This window comes from Sus scrofa, chromosome 18, assembly GCF_000003025.6.
Source record: "Sus scrofa isolate TJ Tabasco breed Duroc chromosome 18, Sscrofa11.1, whole genome shotgun sequence".
Lineage (NCBI taxonomy): Eukaryota > Metazoa > Chordata > Mammalia > Artiodactyla > Suidae > Sus > Sus scrofa.
Genome location: NC_010460.4, coordinates 19,259,333 through 19,277,616, shown reverse-complemented (window position 1 = coordinate 19,277,616; position 18,284 = coordinate 19,259,333). Strand labels below are relative to the sequence as shown.

Genomic DNA, 18,284 nt, shown 5'->3' with positions numbered 1-18,284 from the left:
CAAGGAAAGCTGGGGGCAAAAAGAGACCACAAGCAACTGTTATTGCTTCACATCAATCACTCGATCTCTTTTTTAAAAAATAGCTTTATCAAGGAGTTCTTCTGTGGCTCAGTAGTTAAGGATCTGCCGTTGTCACTGCAGCACTTGGGTTGCTGCTGTGGCACAGGTTCAATCCCCAAATAGGAAATTTCTACATGCCATAGGCATGGCCAAAAAAAATAAGAAGAAGAAAATAGCTTTATTGAGATGTAATTCACTTACCATACATTTCACCCATTTTAAGAGTACAGTTCAGTATTCTCTAGCAAATTCACAGGGTCATACAACCATCACCACAGTCTAATTTTTTTTTATTGAGATATAATTTACTTACCATAAAAGTCAGCTTTCTAAAATATGAATTCAGTAATTTTTAGCAACATTGTGCAACACCCCACTATCTAATTCCAGAACATTTTCTTCATCCCCCAAAGAAATTCCATACAATTAGCAATGGCTCCTCATTTTATCTTCCACCTCTCCCCAGCCCTAAGCTACCATTAAATTCTATCTCTCTAGATTTGCCTATGTAAACAGCATCATACAATATGCGGTCTTTTGTGACTGGCTTATTTTTTTACCTAACATAATATTTTCAGGGTTTATGCACGTTGCAGCATCTATCAGTATTTCACTCTTTTTTATTGCTGAATAATATTCCATTTTAAATTTATGTCACATTTCAATGATGTCCATTCATCAGTTGATGGACACTGGACTGTTCTACTTTTTGGCTATTGTGAATAATGCTGCTGTGAACATTGTGCGCAAGTCTTTCTGTGAACATGTCTTCATTTCTCTTGGGTATATACCTACAAGTAGAAATGCTGAATCATATGGTAACTCTGCTTTTAGCATTTTGAGGAAATGCCAAACTTTTTCAAAGTCAATTGCATCAGTTTATTATGGCTGAGAGTTAAAATTTCTTCACGCTTTGCAAACACATCTTATTTTCGGGTTTTTGTTTTGTTTTGTCTTTAATTACAGCATTCCTAGTATATGTGAAATAGTGTCACCTTGTGGTTTTGATTTGTATTTCCCTAATGACTAGTGAAGTTGATCGTCTTTTGTGTGGTCCGCACCTGCAGCATATCGAAGTTCCCGGGCCAGGGACTGAATCTGAGCCACAGCTGAGACCTTTACTACAGCTGCAGCAATGTGGGATCCTTTAGCCTATTGCTCCAGGCCAGGAATCAAACCTGCATCTCTGCAGCAACCCAAGCAGCTGCTGCAGTTGAATTCTTAACCCACTGCACTGCAGTGGGAACCCATAATGATGCTGATCATGTTTTGTACATCTTCTTTTAAGACTGTCTATTCAGATATCCTGTACTCGTTTTTAAAATGAGTTATCTTTTTATCATTGAGTTGTAAGAGTTCTTATCAGACGTATGATTTGCAGATATTTTTGTCCTATTCTGTAGGTTGTCTTTTCACTTTCTTAGCATATTGTTTGTAGCACAAGAGTTTTTAATTTCAATGTAATCCAGTTCTATTTTTTTTCCCTTTGGTTGTCTGTGCTTTAAGTGATGTATCTAAGAAACCATTGGCTAATCCAGATCACAAAGATTTATTCCTATGTTTGCTAAGAGTGCTATAGTTTTAGCCCTTACATTTGGGGCTCTGATCCGTTTTAAGTTAAATTTACATATGGCATGATGCAGGGGTCCAATTTCATTCCTTTTCACGTGGACATCTCTTCTGTTTTTAAGGTAACAAGAATGTGGTAACCAGAGAGCATTTGGACCGTATGAAAAATAGCTGCATCGTTTGCAACATGGGACATTCGAACACGGAGATTGACGTGGTAAGATCAAGTGACTCATCACTGGGGCCTTTTTTCCTTCTGCTTCCCAAGAAACATAAACTAGAAGAAGAAAGAGCAGGGTCACAAGCCCTTCTCAAATGACTGTCCTGGCAGAGCTGCTTACAGTCTGTTCACTTACTAGGCTTATGGCCTATGCATATGGATTCTACAAAGCTTCTTCATCTCAATCATTTCAAATGATTTATTTATTTTTTTCTACTAAGCTTGATACCTACTTATAGTCTAAGCCATTTTATCTTTGTGTTTAGGACTAAGCTAGGTAAAGTCAAAAATACAAAAAAGAGGAGTTCCCGTCATGGCTCAGTGGTTAACGAATCCGACTAGGAACCATGAGGTTGCAGGTTCAATCCCTGGCCCTGCTCAGTGGGTTAAGGATCTGGCGTTGCTGTGAGCTGTGGTGTTGGTTGAGGACGCGGCTCGGATCCCACGTTGCTGTGGTTGTGGCGTAGGCCCATGGCTACAGCTCCGATTAAACCCCTAGCCTGGGAACCTCCATATGCCAAGGGTGCAGCCCTAGAAAATACAAAAAAAAAAAAAAAAAAAAAAAAAAGATGTAGTAAATATGAGTCAGTATGCTGGTCAGTATTTTGGGGATATTTGATTGCTACCCCTAAGGTGAGATAAATAGGTTGGTTCAAGGAAACAAGTCAAGGCAGGGAAATCTATGGGCTGGGATGAGAACACTGCTTAAGACTGACTGTGTCCGTCAGACGTGGTGGTTTTCCTTTTCTCTCCCTCTTTCGTGGGGCTAGGTCTCCCCTTAACATATTTTCCAAACTATAGTAATTGGATGTGTAATTGTCACAATCAATTCAGCAGCATGTGTTCCTCAAACCTGGAAAAATCTACCATTTTGGTTCTCTAATTTTATTATATTCACCCTAAAATTTTCCAATCCACCATAACAGTTGGCCCTACTTGATTGCCCAAGTAATAGTTAATAGAAGTGTTATTTATTTCTTTACAGACTTACCAAAGTATCTCTCAGTGTGACTTTCACTCTGGTTTTAAATTTTTGTGGCATTTTTCTGGCACAACTGTATTTCTCTCTGGGTAAATGGCTCAAGCAAAGCATGCTTTCATCTCCACTGAGGGCTGCTCTGATTGAGCTTCAGCATTGCCAGGTAAGGATCAGTTAATATACTGAGAGCCTGTTGGATATCTATTTTAAATGGTTTCTCTTTTCAACTCTGTTCTCTATTCTTCTGTTATTAAAAATAGCTGGACAACCAACCTACCAAAGCCTATTTCTACCCTTGAGGGTTTTGAGTGGCATGGCTCCATTACTCTGTCTTACCATGATATATCTAATCACTTGTGAGGGACCATGATGGAGGATAATGTCAGAAAAAGAATGCATATATATATATGTATGTATAACTGGGTCACTTTGCTGTACAGCAGAAATTGACAGAACATTGTAAATCAGCTATAACTAAAAAAAAATATTTTTTTAAAAAATAGCTGAACAACCAGCCTGCTAAAGCCTATTTCTACCCTTGAAGGTTTTGAGTGGCATGGCTCCATTTCTCTGTCTTACCGTGATATTTTGCTTATAATGAATAATTTATTTAGTTTTTGGTTGAGTTTTACTTATGTGCCATACTGCCCTTTTACTGAAGGGACAAAGATAGTAGTATTTCTAAAACTGTCTAGCCCATGATTGTCCTTTTCTGGATTAATCTGCTTATAGAGCTCCCAAAAGGAAAAAGCTTAGAGAGAAGTAGTCATGCTCTGAAGCCTAGAGAGAAATCTTCTGAGTTAGGGAAGCAGGAAAGAATTTTCCTTTTAAACCCTCAAGAAGTCTAAGATAAAAATAATTCCAAATGCGATCATATGATTTTTATATTTTTGCTTTATCTCATTTCATCCTCTTGACCACCCTACAAGGCATTATCCTTATTCCTGATTTTCACTTGGGAAACGAAAAGCTGAAGTGCATTGTTCAGTCATAGCCATCGATTCGAAAACGAAATCGGAGCACAAAGTCCAGGGTTTTTGACTTTCAATCCAATTTTTTTTTGTTTTTCTGTACTTTATACTAGTATCTCCTCATGCTTTTCAGATTAACTTCAAATTGTGACAGTAATCTCTCTTCCAGCGGCAACCCAGATGTAAGTAATCTCTCAGGATAAAGGCCAGGAGACTCTTTACTTTCAATCACAAATATTTATTGTGTGATTGTTATATGCAAGGTGCTGTTGTAGATGCCTGGGATCAGTGCACAAAACAGGCAAAGATTCCTGCCCTCATGGAGCTTATATTTCAGTGAGAAGAAGGACCATAAACATAAGTAAAATTTAGAGGATGTTAGAAGGTGAAAGCACCATGGGAAAAAAAAGTAGAGCATGGTAAGGAGAATCAGGAGTGCTATTTGTAATTTTAAATGTAGGGATCAAGGAATGAGCCTCATTAAGAAGGTAAAGATTGAGCACATCTGAAGGAATTAGCCATGCTGACTTTTAGTTGACAGTTTCAAGCCAAGGGAACAGCCAAAGCAAATGCCCTGAGGCACGACTGGGCCTAATCTGAGGATTAAAAATGAGGCCAGTGTGGCTGGTGCAGAAGAGCATGGAGCAGGGAAAAGGAGCTAAGTTCAGAGAGGTAATGCGCCAGATCTCATAGGGCCTCAGAGGCCATCGTAAGAACTCCTGATTGTGTTCTGAGAGGACTAGGGAGCCATTGTGTGATTTATGACTTTTGATTTAAAAGGATGATTTTTTTTTTTAAAGGATCACCCTGGCTGCTGCCTTGAGACCAGACCCACTTTTGCAGGTGTTGCTAGGTAGCCCCAGTTTCTGCCAGTGACGCTAGCCTAGCCAAGAGCCGTCTTTCAACTCTCTTTGTGCTCTTCTTAGCAGAAGGTATAGGACTAAACTAAATGGCCCAGAAAAGAAGATGTTTAGGATGGCTTTGGAAAAATTAAATTACTCAACCTTAAATGGTAGTGAAATTTAAGAAAATAGCAAACTCTTGGAGTTTCCATCGTGGCTCAGTGGTTATCGAATCCAACTAAGAACCATGAGGTTGCAGGTTAGATCCCTGGCCTTGCTCAGTGGGTTAAGTATCTGGCATTGCCATGAGCTGTGGTGTAGGTCACAGATGCGGCTTGGATCCCGCATTGCTGTGGCTGTGGTATAGACCAGCAGCTACAGCTCCAATTCAACCCCTAGCCTGGGAACCTCCATATGCTTCGGGAGCAGCCCAAGAAATGGCAGAAAGACAAAAAAAAAAAAAAAAGAAAAAAGAAAGAAAGAAAGAAAGAAAGAAAATAGCAAACTCAACTAGTCATTGATTCCAGAATGTTCATTCACTACATAGCAAATTTGTATTGAATATTTGCTGTGCTCTGTGCTAAGTAACTATTTGGCAGAAAAAGTGGCAGTGAACAATATGCCTGCTCTCCTGGAGCTTGTGTTTATTCTAGGGTGGGAAACAGACCCTGTTTAAAAACAATAAATAGTAAGTAGACAGTTATTGTCAGTTAGTGCCTAATATTGAAGTAAAACAGAAAGGTGAGGATGTTGAGGATGCTTTGTTAGTTAGGGGGTCAGAGGAGGTATCTTTGAGGAGATAGAATTTGATCCAAAACCCGAATGAGCATTCTGTTCAGAGAGAATGCTGAGTAAAGATCATGAGATAGAAACGTGCTTGATGTATTTGAGAAACAGAAAAGATGTCACTGGCAGGAACAGAATGGGCAAGAGGAGGAGAATAAGAGGCAGCAAGGAGGTGGCGAGTTATGTAGAGCTTTGTAGGCCTTTAGAATTTACTCTGTAGATTGTATTCTGGATACAAGTGGAGCCATTGGAAGGTTTTGAGTGGCTAAGTTTGCTCAGCAAAACCGTGAATGAGAATGATTTGGGTATGTTTTTGCCTAGATTTTTAGTAATCAAAAATTTGAGGGTCTTTTTTTGTGTAGGAATTTATAGTTGACCTCTCCCTGAGATGCTGACTACTGCATTTTTAGGAGGGAATAGCTCATGGTCATTTAGGCATTCCCTGGTGGCTCAGTGGGTTAAGGATCCAGCATTGTCACTGCTGTGGCTCTGGTTACTGCTGTGGCTCAGGTTCCATCCCTGGCCCAGGAATTTCCACATGCTGCAGACGTGACTGAAAAAAGAAGATGAAGAAGAGTTGGTTATTTAGAAGGCTGTATTTTTTTCTGAAAAAAAGAATACCGTGAGTACTTTGGGAATCTGTGATAGGGACTGTGCTCTTAGCTGCCTTTTGGCCAAGTCTTTCTTTCACCTACTTCCTTTCTCTTGAAAAAAGACCTACTTATCTTTATGTATCACACAGACAGCCTATATATTGTAAGCTTCATAGTTCAAGTAGTTAAAATCATTATGTGCACGTGCTTTAACAGTTTTTGCCAGGAGTTCCCATCCTGGTGAAGTGGAAATGAATCTGACTAGGAACCAGGAGGTTACAGGTTCGATCCCTGGCCTCACTCAGTGGGTTAAGGATCGGCATTGCCATGAGCTGTGGTGTAGGTCGCAGACGCGGCTCGTATCTGGCATTGCTATGGCTGTGGTGTAGGCCAGCAGCTGTGGCTTTGATTAGACCCCTAGCCTGGGAACCTCCATATGCCATGGGTGCAGCCCTAAAAAGCGGGGGAAAAAAAAGAAAAAAAGAAAAAGTTTTTGCCAGCCAAAGAATTATAACCTGAGACTTGCTACTGCCTCCATGTGTTGCAGGACTATAACCACTGACTGTTGTTCTTGGCTTTAGAGTGGGATGTACACCTAGTCTGGGAAGTGGGTAGGTATAGGGAACTTTTTTCCTGGTAGATTGCTTAGTGATTGTAAATCACAGAAAAGACAATTGGATGTCTTTAAGAGAAATCCTTGTAAAACTGTGCTAGCCCTGGGAAACCCTGCCCTCAAGGAGTATAACTGCCAAATAGACTTTAATAGGTTTTTGGAGCTGCCTGGGCAATGCTAGAGATAACCAAGTTTTTCTTCAAACCCCATTTTAAACCCTCATATCTTTTGTTTGCATCATAGCCATCCCATTGCTCTAGTAAACCACCTCTCCCAAGGATTGATCATTTTATGATGGTCATAAGAAGTGCTCTTTTTTTTTTAAATTTTATTTTTATGATTTTAAGGGCTGCACCTGCAGCACGTTGGACCCCAGGCTAGGGGTCCAATTGGAGCTGCAGCTGCCAGTCTATGCCAGAGCCACAGCAACGCCAGATCTGAGCCGCTTCCGAGACCTACACCACAGCTCATGACAATGCCAGATCCTTAACCCACTGAGCGAGGCCAGGGATCGAACCCACATCCTCATGGATTCTAGTCAGGTTCATTTCTGCTGAGCCATGATGGGAACTCCAAAGTGCTCTTTCTTTGATTCCACCGTTATGTTTTTTCCCAGGGAATACTTCCTAAGACAGGAGACTCGTTAATTGTGTCAGCTCTTTACTCCCAGTCACCAAGATTGCTTGTCCAATGGAAGATTAAGAGTATGAAACACTAAGAACTTGAAATACTTTAAAGTCTCATCATCTCAATAAAAAATTCCCAGTGTCACCAAGGAGTATCTCTTGGCTCTACGTGGTTATCGTATTGGTGATATTTCTAAGGATTGAGGGATTTACTTTGTATGTCCTTAACTTACCAAAATGGTCTATTTGCTTAAATTCTTTTTAACTCTGTTTATAGCGTGTTTATTTATGAAATTTCTTTTTAAAATTCTAATTTTAAAGTCATACTTAATTTAAAATGCAAGCAATATAAGTGTGTTTAGGAAGTAAAAATTGGAGTTCTTATCATAGCACAGCGGAAACAACTCCGACTAGGAACCATGAGGTTGTGGGTTCAATCCCTGGCCTCACTCAGTGAGTTAAGGATCCTGTGTTGCCATGAGCTGTGGGGTAGGTCGCAGATGCGGCTCGGATCTGGCGTTGCTATGGCTGTGGTGTAGGCTGACAGCTACAGCTCCGATTGGACCCCTAGCCTGTGAACCTCCATATGCCATGGGTGGGGCCCTAATAAGACAAAAGACCAAAAAAAAAAAGAAGTAAAAAATTTACAAAATTGGGTTTATAGTGTATTATTTCTGCAATTTGATTTTTCTCACTTAACATTAATATATGGCATTCATGATAACAGATATGGACCTAATTTCTTTTTTAAGGATTGCATAATGTTCCATTGTATGAAATTATCCTGATTTACTTAGCCATTCCTTTGTTGATTTACATTTTTTGCTATTACAACTAACACTGGGGTAAACATCCTTGGGCACTTTTATTTCTGAACTCGAACAAGTATTTCTATAGGCTAGAGCCCTAAAAGTGAATTTTCTTAGTCAAAGATTAGGTACACGTAAAGTTTTGTTTGCCCTTTAGTTGGGTTGAACTAATTTATGAAACTTGACATCTCAAGAGAGATTATGTTTCCCATCTACCTAATAAAGAAATTATCCAGACCATTAATAAAGTCCTGAATATACCGAAATGTTCTTACATGTCTCTCTTTCCCACTAGATTAGTAAAGAAAAGAAGATACAGTTCCTGTCAGTAAATAGCTCACAGTCTAGTCTAGGAGTTCATGGTCTTTTCTAAAATAGTGATCTTTGCTATAGTGCCTAGAATATAGTATGTACTCAATAAATGGTTATTGAATAACTAAAGTTTTTCTCTTTATTTGTCTGAAAACTACTATTTGGCAGAGCTTCTCAATTTTACCAATTTGAGCCAATGGGTACTCTTAGAGTACAGAGTCCTTTTCTATTTTAGGTATTGCCTCTTGGAAGAAGGAAGTTGTTGTCTTAAGTTTAAACCTTGTGACTGTTATTTGATTGCTGCTGTTAATAAACTTAACACTTCTTCTCTTGTTCTCGGAATATACAATATACAGAAATGGAAGGAGGGTGAGCCATTGGGAGCTTTACCATTTAAGCATTTCTCTAAAGGCTACGTCACACTTGCACTTAGGACACAAAGCTTCTGTAACTTTAGGGTGAACCACCATCATTGAGAAGGTGGAACCTGGGACATTGGGACACGAGGGCAGAACCTGGGACCCCAGCATGCTACCTACGTATAGGACATTCAGCCTCCTCTAATCTCACTCAGCTCTGACCCTCCTTTTTTCTGTATCTCTTCAGCACTCATGTATTCAGTTTGCACTGTATTAGTTTGCACTTGTTTGCATGTTGCTTTGTAAGTATTGAAGGCTTTTATCCCCTCACATATGTATTGTTTTGTGTCCCCAACTAAGGTATGAGCTTTTTGAAGGCAGAAACCATGTTTTTGGTTTCTTTTGTATTTCCCATAGCACCTAGCACCTTTTACTGTGCTCAGCAGAGAGTGGGCGTACAGTGTATGTGGTGGAATGACATCCTGAGTGATCCCTCCCTGGCTGGGCCTAAGATTAAATTCCCTGAAATGGACCAGTCCTAACCAACCCGGGACAGGTATTCTCCATCTGGCATGTTGGTTGCTCCTTTCAACTTGCTATTTGAAACGGCTCCCTTCAACATCTTTCCATCCAGATAGCAGGGCTTGGCATGGCTGATGACGTGCTTGCCGTATGTGTTCCAGGCGAGTCTGCGGACACCAGAACTGACCTGGGAGCGAGTGAGATCCCAAGTTGACCATGTAATATGGCCCGATGGCAAGAGGATAGTATTGCTGGCAGAGGTAAGACCCGAGGCTGGTGGGGAGACTCATCCCTGATAGGAGAGCCTGCCTAAGCCAGGTCCCCTCCTCCTCATGTTCTCTTAGACTTTCAACTCCTCTTAAGCAGAAGCTTAACTACTTTACCAGTGGATTTTACATCTGATTGTGAAAGGTCTTTTCATTCAGCAATTAAGAAACTATTTTGGTTCCCCACTTTTCACCAATTATCCTGTCTCTCTATGTCACTCTGCAGGTTGAGTCAGATGATGACTATTACTGTGGAAGGAATTAACGGATAGAACCATTGGCACTTTGAGTGATGCTTATAAAAAGATAATGTCATTTGTGGGCTGGTTTAATCAGTAAGCACAAAGTAGATATTCCTGGCTGTAGCTAAAACAATCTTAAGCAAACTCTGGGAAGGTCATGTCTTTGCTAATAGATTCCCTGTTTCTGAGTGTCTATTCCCCTAAATTGAGCCAGATGTTTAGTAGATACCCAGCTACACATTGGCTGTATGATTGATATTTTCCTCTCCTGGCTTCTTCTAGCTCAGCCTTACTCTTGACTTTCATTCCACTTCGTCTTCCATGTCACTGTTTGGCCACTTTTCCTTTCTTGGCAGCCTCTCTTCTCTATCCTAGATTTCTGACGGCTGTAACAAGGCCCCCTGTTTTACCTTGACACTTTCTCTTCTTCAGGGAAAGATACCAGGATTACAAGGAGGATAGTAATACTTTCCTTGAGTTTTGATTTTCAGTCTTTTCTTTTTAATTAAAGAAACTGAGTATGGAAGTGTTAAAACATATATTGTCTTCCTCTAGGGGCCTTTAAATTTATGCTTACATATTCTTCCTGTTCTTTTCATCTTTTTTCACCTATCTCATCTTCTCAAATGCTTTCAGGGCATCTATAAAGGAGAGTGTACAGGGAGGGGAGGGGCAGGTTGTTAAATACACATTAATTGCTTTAATGTCAGCTCCATTGTCTGGTAACTTATTTCTAGTCACCCAAAGAGGTCCATCTAGTAGTTTTGGTGACAAAAGCAAATACCACAGTTGTTTTTGGCTGTTATGGCTCAACCAAAAAAAGCTGGTAAAGCTTCCTGGGAAATAAAGTAGGGAAGAATGGCATTGGGAGAAGTCTCTAGTCCTTATAACTCTATGAATTACCCACTAGAAATAATGGCTGCCCTCAAATTCAGGAGAACCAAATTAAGGATGAAGCAGGAGTTCCCATCATGGCACAGCAGAAACGAATCCGACTAGGAACCATGAGGTTGGGGGTTCAATCCCTGGCCTTGCTCAGTGGGTTAAAGATCCAGCATTGCCTTGAGCTCTGGTACAGGTCTCAGATGTGGCTTGGATCTGGCGTTGCTATGGTTCTGGCGTAGGATGGTAGCAACAGCTCCAATTGGATCCCCAGCCTGGGACCCTCCATATGCTGCGGGCATGGCCCTAAAAAGACCAAAAAAAAAAAAAGGAAAAGCACAGAAAACATCACATCCAAAAAACCAAACTAAAAAATATGTCCTATCACAACCTGGAGAGATTGCCCTTGGATTTGACCAGATCATTGTTTAAGACAGTTTTTCAAAGGAATTATATATGCCTCAGAAGGAAGATATTCTGTTGTAATAAGTAGAAAATTCAAGGGACCCTTGAATACCTTAGCATAAGCCTCAGTATCATATGACCATCTCTATTCCTTTTTACATAATCTCAGAGATGCTTTTAATCTTATTACTACAGTTCATCAGATTTTCCAGAATTTTTTAACATTTCACTTAAATGTCAATCAATTCATTTCCATTGATGTAACACCTGCTTTTTTGTCCAGATGTTAGTTGGGAAGTGTTTGGAAAATGGCAGTCCTATTCTTCCCTCACTCTTCAAAGCTAGAGAGTTCTTCTAACCAACGCATTTATGTGTTAACCCTTGCTCTCTAGGGCCGTCTGCTGAACCTAAGCTGCTCCACAGTGCCTACATTTGTGCTCTCCATCACCGCTACTACTCAGGTAAGGCCTCCGGAGGGGGGAGCAGCAGGCTGGAGAGGTCATGACCCCATCAGCATTTCACGTGATTTGGAGTAGATGGCTGTGAATGGCATGTCAGCATCCATCTCTCTGCTTTTCTAGGCTCTTGCCTTGATAGAGCTCTACAATGCTCCTGAGGGTCGCTATAAGCAGGATGTCTACCTGCTGCCCAAGAAAATGGGTAAGCATAAGCTCTTCTATCCTCATCCTTACCAAGGAGTTCACAGTCAGAGGCTAAGCGAAGCTTGGGGGCAGTATATTCCTTAGGGCTGGAAAAAAAGATATCTTCATCTTAGAAAGTAGGAGCTAGGATTCCTAAATTGCATCCCCAGTTGATTTATGACATTTTCCAAATAGGTTGCCTTAACGAAGTCCTGACACTTTGCTGTGATTTAGTTTACCTGCCTGTGAATTTTAAGGGATTTTCCCAAAGTATCTATTATGCCAGAAAAGAATCTCGGCCATTGTGGCCCAGTGGAAACGAATCCAACTAGTAGCCGTGAGGACATGTGTTCAATCCCTGGCCTCGCTCAGTGGGTTAAGGATCCGGTGCTGCCATGAGCTATGGGGTAGATCACAGATGTGGCTCAGATCCCAGGTTGCTGTGGCTGTGGTGTAGGCCAGCAGCTGTAGCTCCAATTCGACCCCTAACCTGGGCACCTCCATATGTTGCAGGTGCGGCCCTAAAAAGGCAAAAGATCAAAAAAAAAAAAAAACAACTTTCTCCTAAGACAGAGAATCATCTCCTACCTTGTGACATCAGACTTATTCCACTTCTAGGCTGCTAAGGAACCCCTACCAAACTTTTCCCAGACCGAGAAGACTTTCTTACTGTAGCTTCTAACTCTGACCCCATTGTTTCAGGCCAAAGGAAGGACTCTGAATAGCCTCTGATAAGAGGTTAGTTATGTGGCTGTTCTGTACAAGGGAAACATTAAACTGTCTTAAATTTTTAAAGAACCTGCCTCAAGCACCTGGACTGATACAGTGTGTTTATAAACTCCCGAGTCAAAGATCAGGGAATAAATCTGGTCTGGTTTTATTTTGCTTTAGCATTAGATGCACAGCACCTGTTAGAAGTTGCAATATTCTTCCTTCAGTAGACATTTTGGAAGGACATAAAAAAAGTAGAACAATCTATGTTACAGAGACCTAACAAATACATAGGAAATGATATAAAACTCTAAATAACTAATATGAGAATGTAAATAAAAACCTGGAATATCTAAGACTACTGAAAGCAAAGCAAACAGTGTGAGGTCCTCCTTTAGTCACTCCTTTCTGATTTCCTCAGGTGTTAGTTTTTCTGCATGACCCAAAGTATAGCGTTCAACAAAAGCTGGTGGAGAGTTCCCATCACGGCTCAGCAGTTAACGAACCCGACTAGCATCCATGAGGATGCCAGTTCAATCCCTGGCCTTGCTCAGTGGGTTAAGGATCCTGCATTGCCGTGTGCTGTGGTATAGGTCGAAGACTCGGCTTGGATCCTGCATTGGTGTGGCTATGGTGTAGGCTGGCAGCTACAGCTCCGATTTGACCCCTAGTCTGGGAACCTCCATATACCAAGCATGTGGCCCTTAAAAAAAAAAAAAAAAAAAAAAAAAAGTTAGTGGAAGCAAACTTCCACTTGGAATGGATGGGCAGTGGGGTCCTCCTGTATAGCACAGGGAACTGTGTGTGACTATGTCACTTGGCTGTGCAGCAGAAATTGAAGAAACATTGTGAATCAACTATACCTTAATTTAAAACAATAATAATAATTTTAAAAAGTTGAGAGCTTCCCATTTTTTTAGTCCCCCCATTATCCCATCCTTTCTTTTAGATGCTAGAGCCTATTCTTTCATTTTCCCTCACTTTTCTGGGGAGAAGGCAAAGTTCAAGACTGAAACATCTTGTGAAGAGGAAATATTATTCCTTTGAAAAGCAGTAGGTTTAAGTTAAAGCAACCGTTCCTTAGAATTGAGGTCCAGTAAGCAAAAGTTGAGCATTTTTCATTCAGCTTCAAGAATTAGAAGGTAGGAGTTCCCGTTGTGGCACAACAGAAATGAATCCAACTAGGAACCATGATGTGGCAGGTTCGATCCCTGGCGTCTCTCAGTGGGTTAAGGATGTGGCGTTGCTGTGAGCTGTGGTGTGGGTCACAGACGTGGCTTAGATCCAGCATTGCTGTGGCTGTGGTGTAGGCCGGCAGCTGCAGCTCCGATTCGACCCCTAGCCTGAGAACTTCCATAGGCTGAGGGCGCAGCCCTAAAAAAATTACAAAGAAAAAAAAATTTTTACAGCTAGAGAGAGCCCCAGACAAGCAGCATGAATGCTTATACCAGGTCTGTTGTGATCTGTTTCAGATGAGTACGTGGCCAGCCTACACCTGCCCACCTTTGATGCTCACCTGACCGAGCTGACAGATGAGCAGGCCAAATATCTGGGACTCAACAAGAATGGGCCCTTCAAGCCCAATTACTACAGGTACCTTGGACTCCCCAGAAAAACAGCAAAGCCTGGGTAGCGAAGAGCTTCCTGCACTGAATTTGGTCTTTGCATCCATCGCCATATTTATATGAGCTCAAAAAATAAACCCACTCCTCCTCACTGCCACACCCAGAGGACCCTTTGAGGCCTTCTCCAGATAGTAAATAGTACTCCCTTTCCTGAATTCGCCACGTCATCTTCCTGATAGTGATGTGCACCCCTGTGGGGAGGAAAAGTGGCCTTTTCATTGATGTGAAAAAGCACCATATTTATCTCCCCTCACCACACACTCCAGAGAAGTCCCTGCCTGCTCATTTCCCCTTTGTGTACAGGCTCTTCATGTCCCAGCATCCCCACAAGCTGATAACATCAGAGTCTCATCTTTCTTTTTCCCTTCAGGTATTAAGTTCCTGTAACTCAAGCCAGAAGAAATTTTAAGGAATAAAACTCCTAGTCTTTTCTCCACTCCTATATGGGAAAGAACCCAGCAAGCTGCTTCTCCAATCAGCTGCCCGCCGTGCTCACCCTATATGTTAGGTTATTTATTTATTAAAATCTAGACTCCTGTGCCTGTCGCCTTGGCCCAGAGTGTGGTTGCTGCCCCGTGGGCTGGGAGAGCTGCAGAGGACCGGCTGAGGAGGAGAAGACATGGGGTTCCCAGTGCATCTTTCGCCTCATTCCCCATTGGCTGGATCCTCGGCACTGGTCATTGTTCTCTTATCCAGGCTCAGGAGTTAGCCCAGGGATTCCAGACTCCTTGGTCTTTGGGTTTTCTGGAATCAGTTTTTAGCAGCTGCCTTTCTCAGCTTTGGCCCTTCCCCAGGTGAGGCCTCTTGGAAGCCGCTGAATTAACAGGGCCTGGGTTCCCGGCCTCGACCATCACTGTCACTGCCTTTTTTATGAAATGGCTGGGCAGGAGGGAGTGCTGTGGCCTTGGCGAGCTGTGCCAAGGACCCAGCTGTGCCTGTGCTTCCCAGGAGTCTCCTTCCTTGCCCAGGACTCCTTTCTTCTCCTTAAAGATTTATGTCCATTTTTACACTTTCATGTTCCAAGAGGAGTGTGCCTCTGTTACTTTCCTCAGCTGCTCTGATGTTTGTCAGACATTTGTTTTGCCATCTTTCTAACCCAACTAGCCTCTGCTCAGGAAGTCAGGGCCGGCCCCGTGGGGCCCATACTTTGACTTCCTTGTCATTTAAGCAGATAGTTTGCCAGGAAGCTCCCTCCAGATCAGCACTGTCTCAGAAAAGGGAGGCTTATTGTGAAATGCAGCTTCCTCCTGTTACCTAAAATGCCTTCTGAAACTGAGCAGGAAAAGGCTTGCTTTCCAAGGGATGCGGGAGACCAGGGCTTCGGAAATGCAGCAGGCCTTTCAGGCCCACAGCTCAGCACCCTAAGGAAGCAAAATATATCTGTCTCCTGGGAAGGGGTTTGCAGCTTAACTGGCTAAGCTATGCAGGGATGACACTGTAAACTGAATCCAGATGATCAGAGCTAGTTTGAACCCCATCAGACATTCTTCCCTTTGGCCATTGCCACTGATGAAACTGAGATCTAATGTCTCTGCAATTTGGTCTGTGGTCTTTCTTCTTTGCTAGGATGTCTTTTTATGTTCTGGCCTTGTCCATCTTAGGATTCTGTACTGCAGAGGTGGTTTCTTGAGTGATTCCAATATTATAAAACATTTGCAATATGAGCAGCCTGAAATTTTGTGTCCCACATAAGAGTTGGGTTCCTTTTGGAGACTGCCCTATTTGGTCTTAAGGGTTCCACTGGGACCAGATTGGTTTTAAGAAAGTCTGGAATGGCCCTAGGAATCTTGAATGCAATGAGTCCATTCTGCCCCCTGCTAAACTTATTTAACACTCTCGCTCTTGTCTATTTGTTTTTCCCTTTTTTCTCTTAAAGTCTTAAGACCAAGGTGACTCAAGGAAACACAAGACCACCCAGGGTCATTACAACCTAATTCTGCTCCCTATTTTCTACCTTCTCCAACTTCCCCTGGTCTTCACATATGCCCTAAGAGCTAATCTGGAAGTGACTTTCCTTTTGGAGAAAGGGAGGTGAACCTTAGGGTAAATAGCTATTTGCCTCATTTAAATAGTACGCGAGCTCAGGCCATAGAGGCTGCTTCCTCAGAGACCATATATCTCAGCACATATGTGGCTATATTCTTTTATGAAGATCCATAAATGCTGAAAATTCCACTAGTTCTTCCTTTTGCCTACCCAGTTCTGATTTTTTATTATTATTAATTAATTGGATCCCTTTAGCAGAAGATTCAGCAGATGAGATCTGTGTCTCATCTTATATCCAGAGCATATTCCATTAGACAAGTATCTGGACTCTAGCCTATTATATTCTTAAGCCAGAAGTCATAACCTGTTTCTCAGCAAAGACTGGCTGCCTGTGGAGCTTACTATGTGCTGGTCCTGATTGCATACTCCGTCTGCCTTGTGACTGCAAAGAGACCCACTCCAAATGAAAAAGGAGCCCCACTGGGCTTCGAGGTTAGGTTGCCAGTGTTGCTCCCCATGGTGAGGTATTTGTCTCTTAAGTTTCAGTTGACCACTCTTCCTTCCTTTCTGGGACCCTGTGCCATGACCATTAAGGAAAAGGAGGACTAGGCCTCCTGAGTATTCGGGTTCTGCCTTGGTGTTGGAATATGGTCAGTATTCTTTCTGCCTTGTAATCAGAACAAATGTATCTTCTTCCCTCAAGCCCTCACCTTAGATGCATCCTAGGAATCTCCAAGCATGAGAAAGAAGACTAATTATCTCTTTATATGTGGCCCTGGCTTGTGGGGATACTTACCATTTTCTTTGCAATGAATTTGTGTTAGTTTTCACGGTCTTTTTTGCCTTCTGATGAAATGTTCAGTTTTCTTTTTCTCGTTTAAGGAAAAAAAAAAATGGTATCTGGTCAACCTTCCCTCGGCCCTCCTACCTCCTCATCCTCCCCTCCCGAATGAGCACGGCTCCCTATGGCCACATACTCCTGCAAAGCTTTTCTGCTGCTTGGCTTTTCTCTGAACAGATCTGAAATTGCTGCTCCTGTGGTTTTCTCAAAATTAACTTTGTCATGGTTTTAAAAGAGAAATCAAAATGCATTGTCGCATTAAGCTTTTTAATAAAGGAAAAGTACCGAAAGAAAATAGGCAACACCAGCAAATTATATGTGGACAAGTTCTAAACTATATATACATACGTAATACATATATATATAAATAATCATCTAGTTCTCATTGTCATCTTACTGAAAGGAAATAAAACCTCCAAGGACCACCATTTCTGAGAGGCTCTTGGAAATCTTTATGTCTAAGTGATTGTATTAGATCAGCAATAATGAATATGTAATCTCAAAAGATAAATAAAATATTCTTAAAATGGATTCCTGTCCTGAGCGTATTCCTTGCTTCAGTGAACTAGGAATTCAGAGATGAGGGAGGTTTATGGGCAAAAGGCCAGAGAGCCTGTTATAGGGCAAGGATGTAAAAAACTGAAGCATTTACCAATAGGCATATCTGAGTGGCCTCGGCCTTGAAGCCCTTATTCCATGGTGGGTTACTCCACTCATAAACATCCCCCATCGCCCATTCAGTTATGTGTATAAAGAACCTGCGCTTTCGGAGCCATCACCCTTAGCGGTTGAGAAGTATAGGCTTAAGGCAGAGAAATTAAAGCCTGGTTTTTGGTCCCCCAAACCCTCTGTGTGCCCCCCTTAGCTGGAGAGCACAGAAAGCTGGCATATTAAGTTTGGGGCCAAAAGACATTGACACCCAGGACCTGCCTACATCCAATCAAAGAGAAGAAAGAAATGGATCTAGCAGAGAATTGTCTCTTAAGTCAGGTTTTGTCTGACCAGATCATAGTCGGAGGATGGGTCCAACCCCCTGTTCTTTCTCAGCTACCAGTAGAGTAGCTCTTTTTTGAGAAATAGCAGTTAAAGGCAGCCACTTTCTTTCATTGACAATCTAATCAGTTCTGCATCCTCTATGCATGATGTTTTCTTCCCTATCAGAATCTCATGACGTTTTGACTTCTGTTTATCTAAACTAAGGGCCCCAGGACTAGAAGAGCTTGGGCAATTGATAATGGCTCAAAGCTGGCCCACTCTAGTTGAGGAGGAGAATGCAGCCATTAGCAGGGGGAGCCTTTGAGCCAGCTGACAGGATTTGCTCCCCTATAGCAAGGTTCGACTCCTCTTTTGTGAAAGATGGAAACTTGGGTGCCTGGGTCTTAGTTTCAAGTTCACAGGATAAGCCCAGGCTATCCACTGCTGTG

General features: G+C 41.9%; 1 protein-coding gene across 10 annotated transcripts in view; it reads left to right on the top strand.

Moving 5' to 3' along the window:
* The window catches only part of AHCYL2 (adenosylhomocysteinase like 2), a 181,614-nt gene extending 164,223 nt beyond the window's left edge, over positions 1 to 17,391 (top strand). For all 10 annotated transcript variants that reach the window (XM_005657758.2, XM_003134679.4, XM_021078829.1 and 7 more), the window contains 6 exons: positions 1,752 to 1,846; positions 9,423 to 9,521; positions 11,449 to 11,517; positions 11,638 to 11,716; positions 13,881 to 14,001; positions 14,404 to 17,391. In XM_005657758.2, the coding sequence (XP_005657815.1) occupies positions 1,752 to 1,846; positions 9,423 to 9,521; positions 11,449 to 11,517; positions 11,638 to 11,716; positions 13,881 to 14,001; positions 14,404 to 14,410 (470 nt within the window). In that variant the 3' untranslated portion in view covers positions 14,411 to 17,391. The remainder of the gene's footprint in view (positions 1 to 1,751; positions 1,847 to 9,422; positions 9,522 to 11,448; positions 11,518 to 11,637; positions 11,717 to 13,880; positions 14,002 to 14,403) is intronic.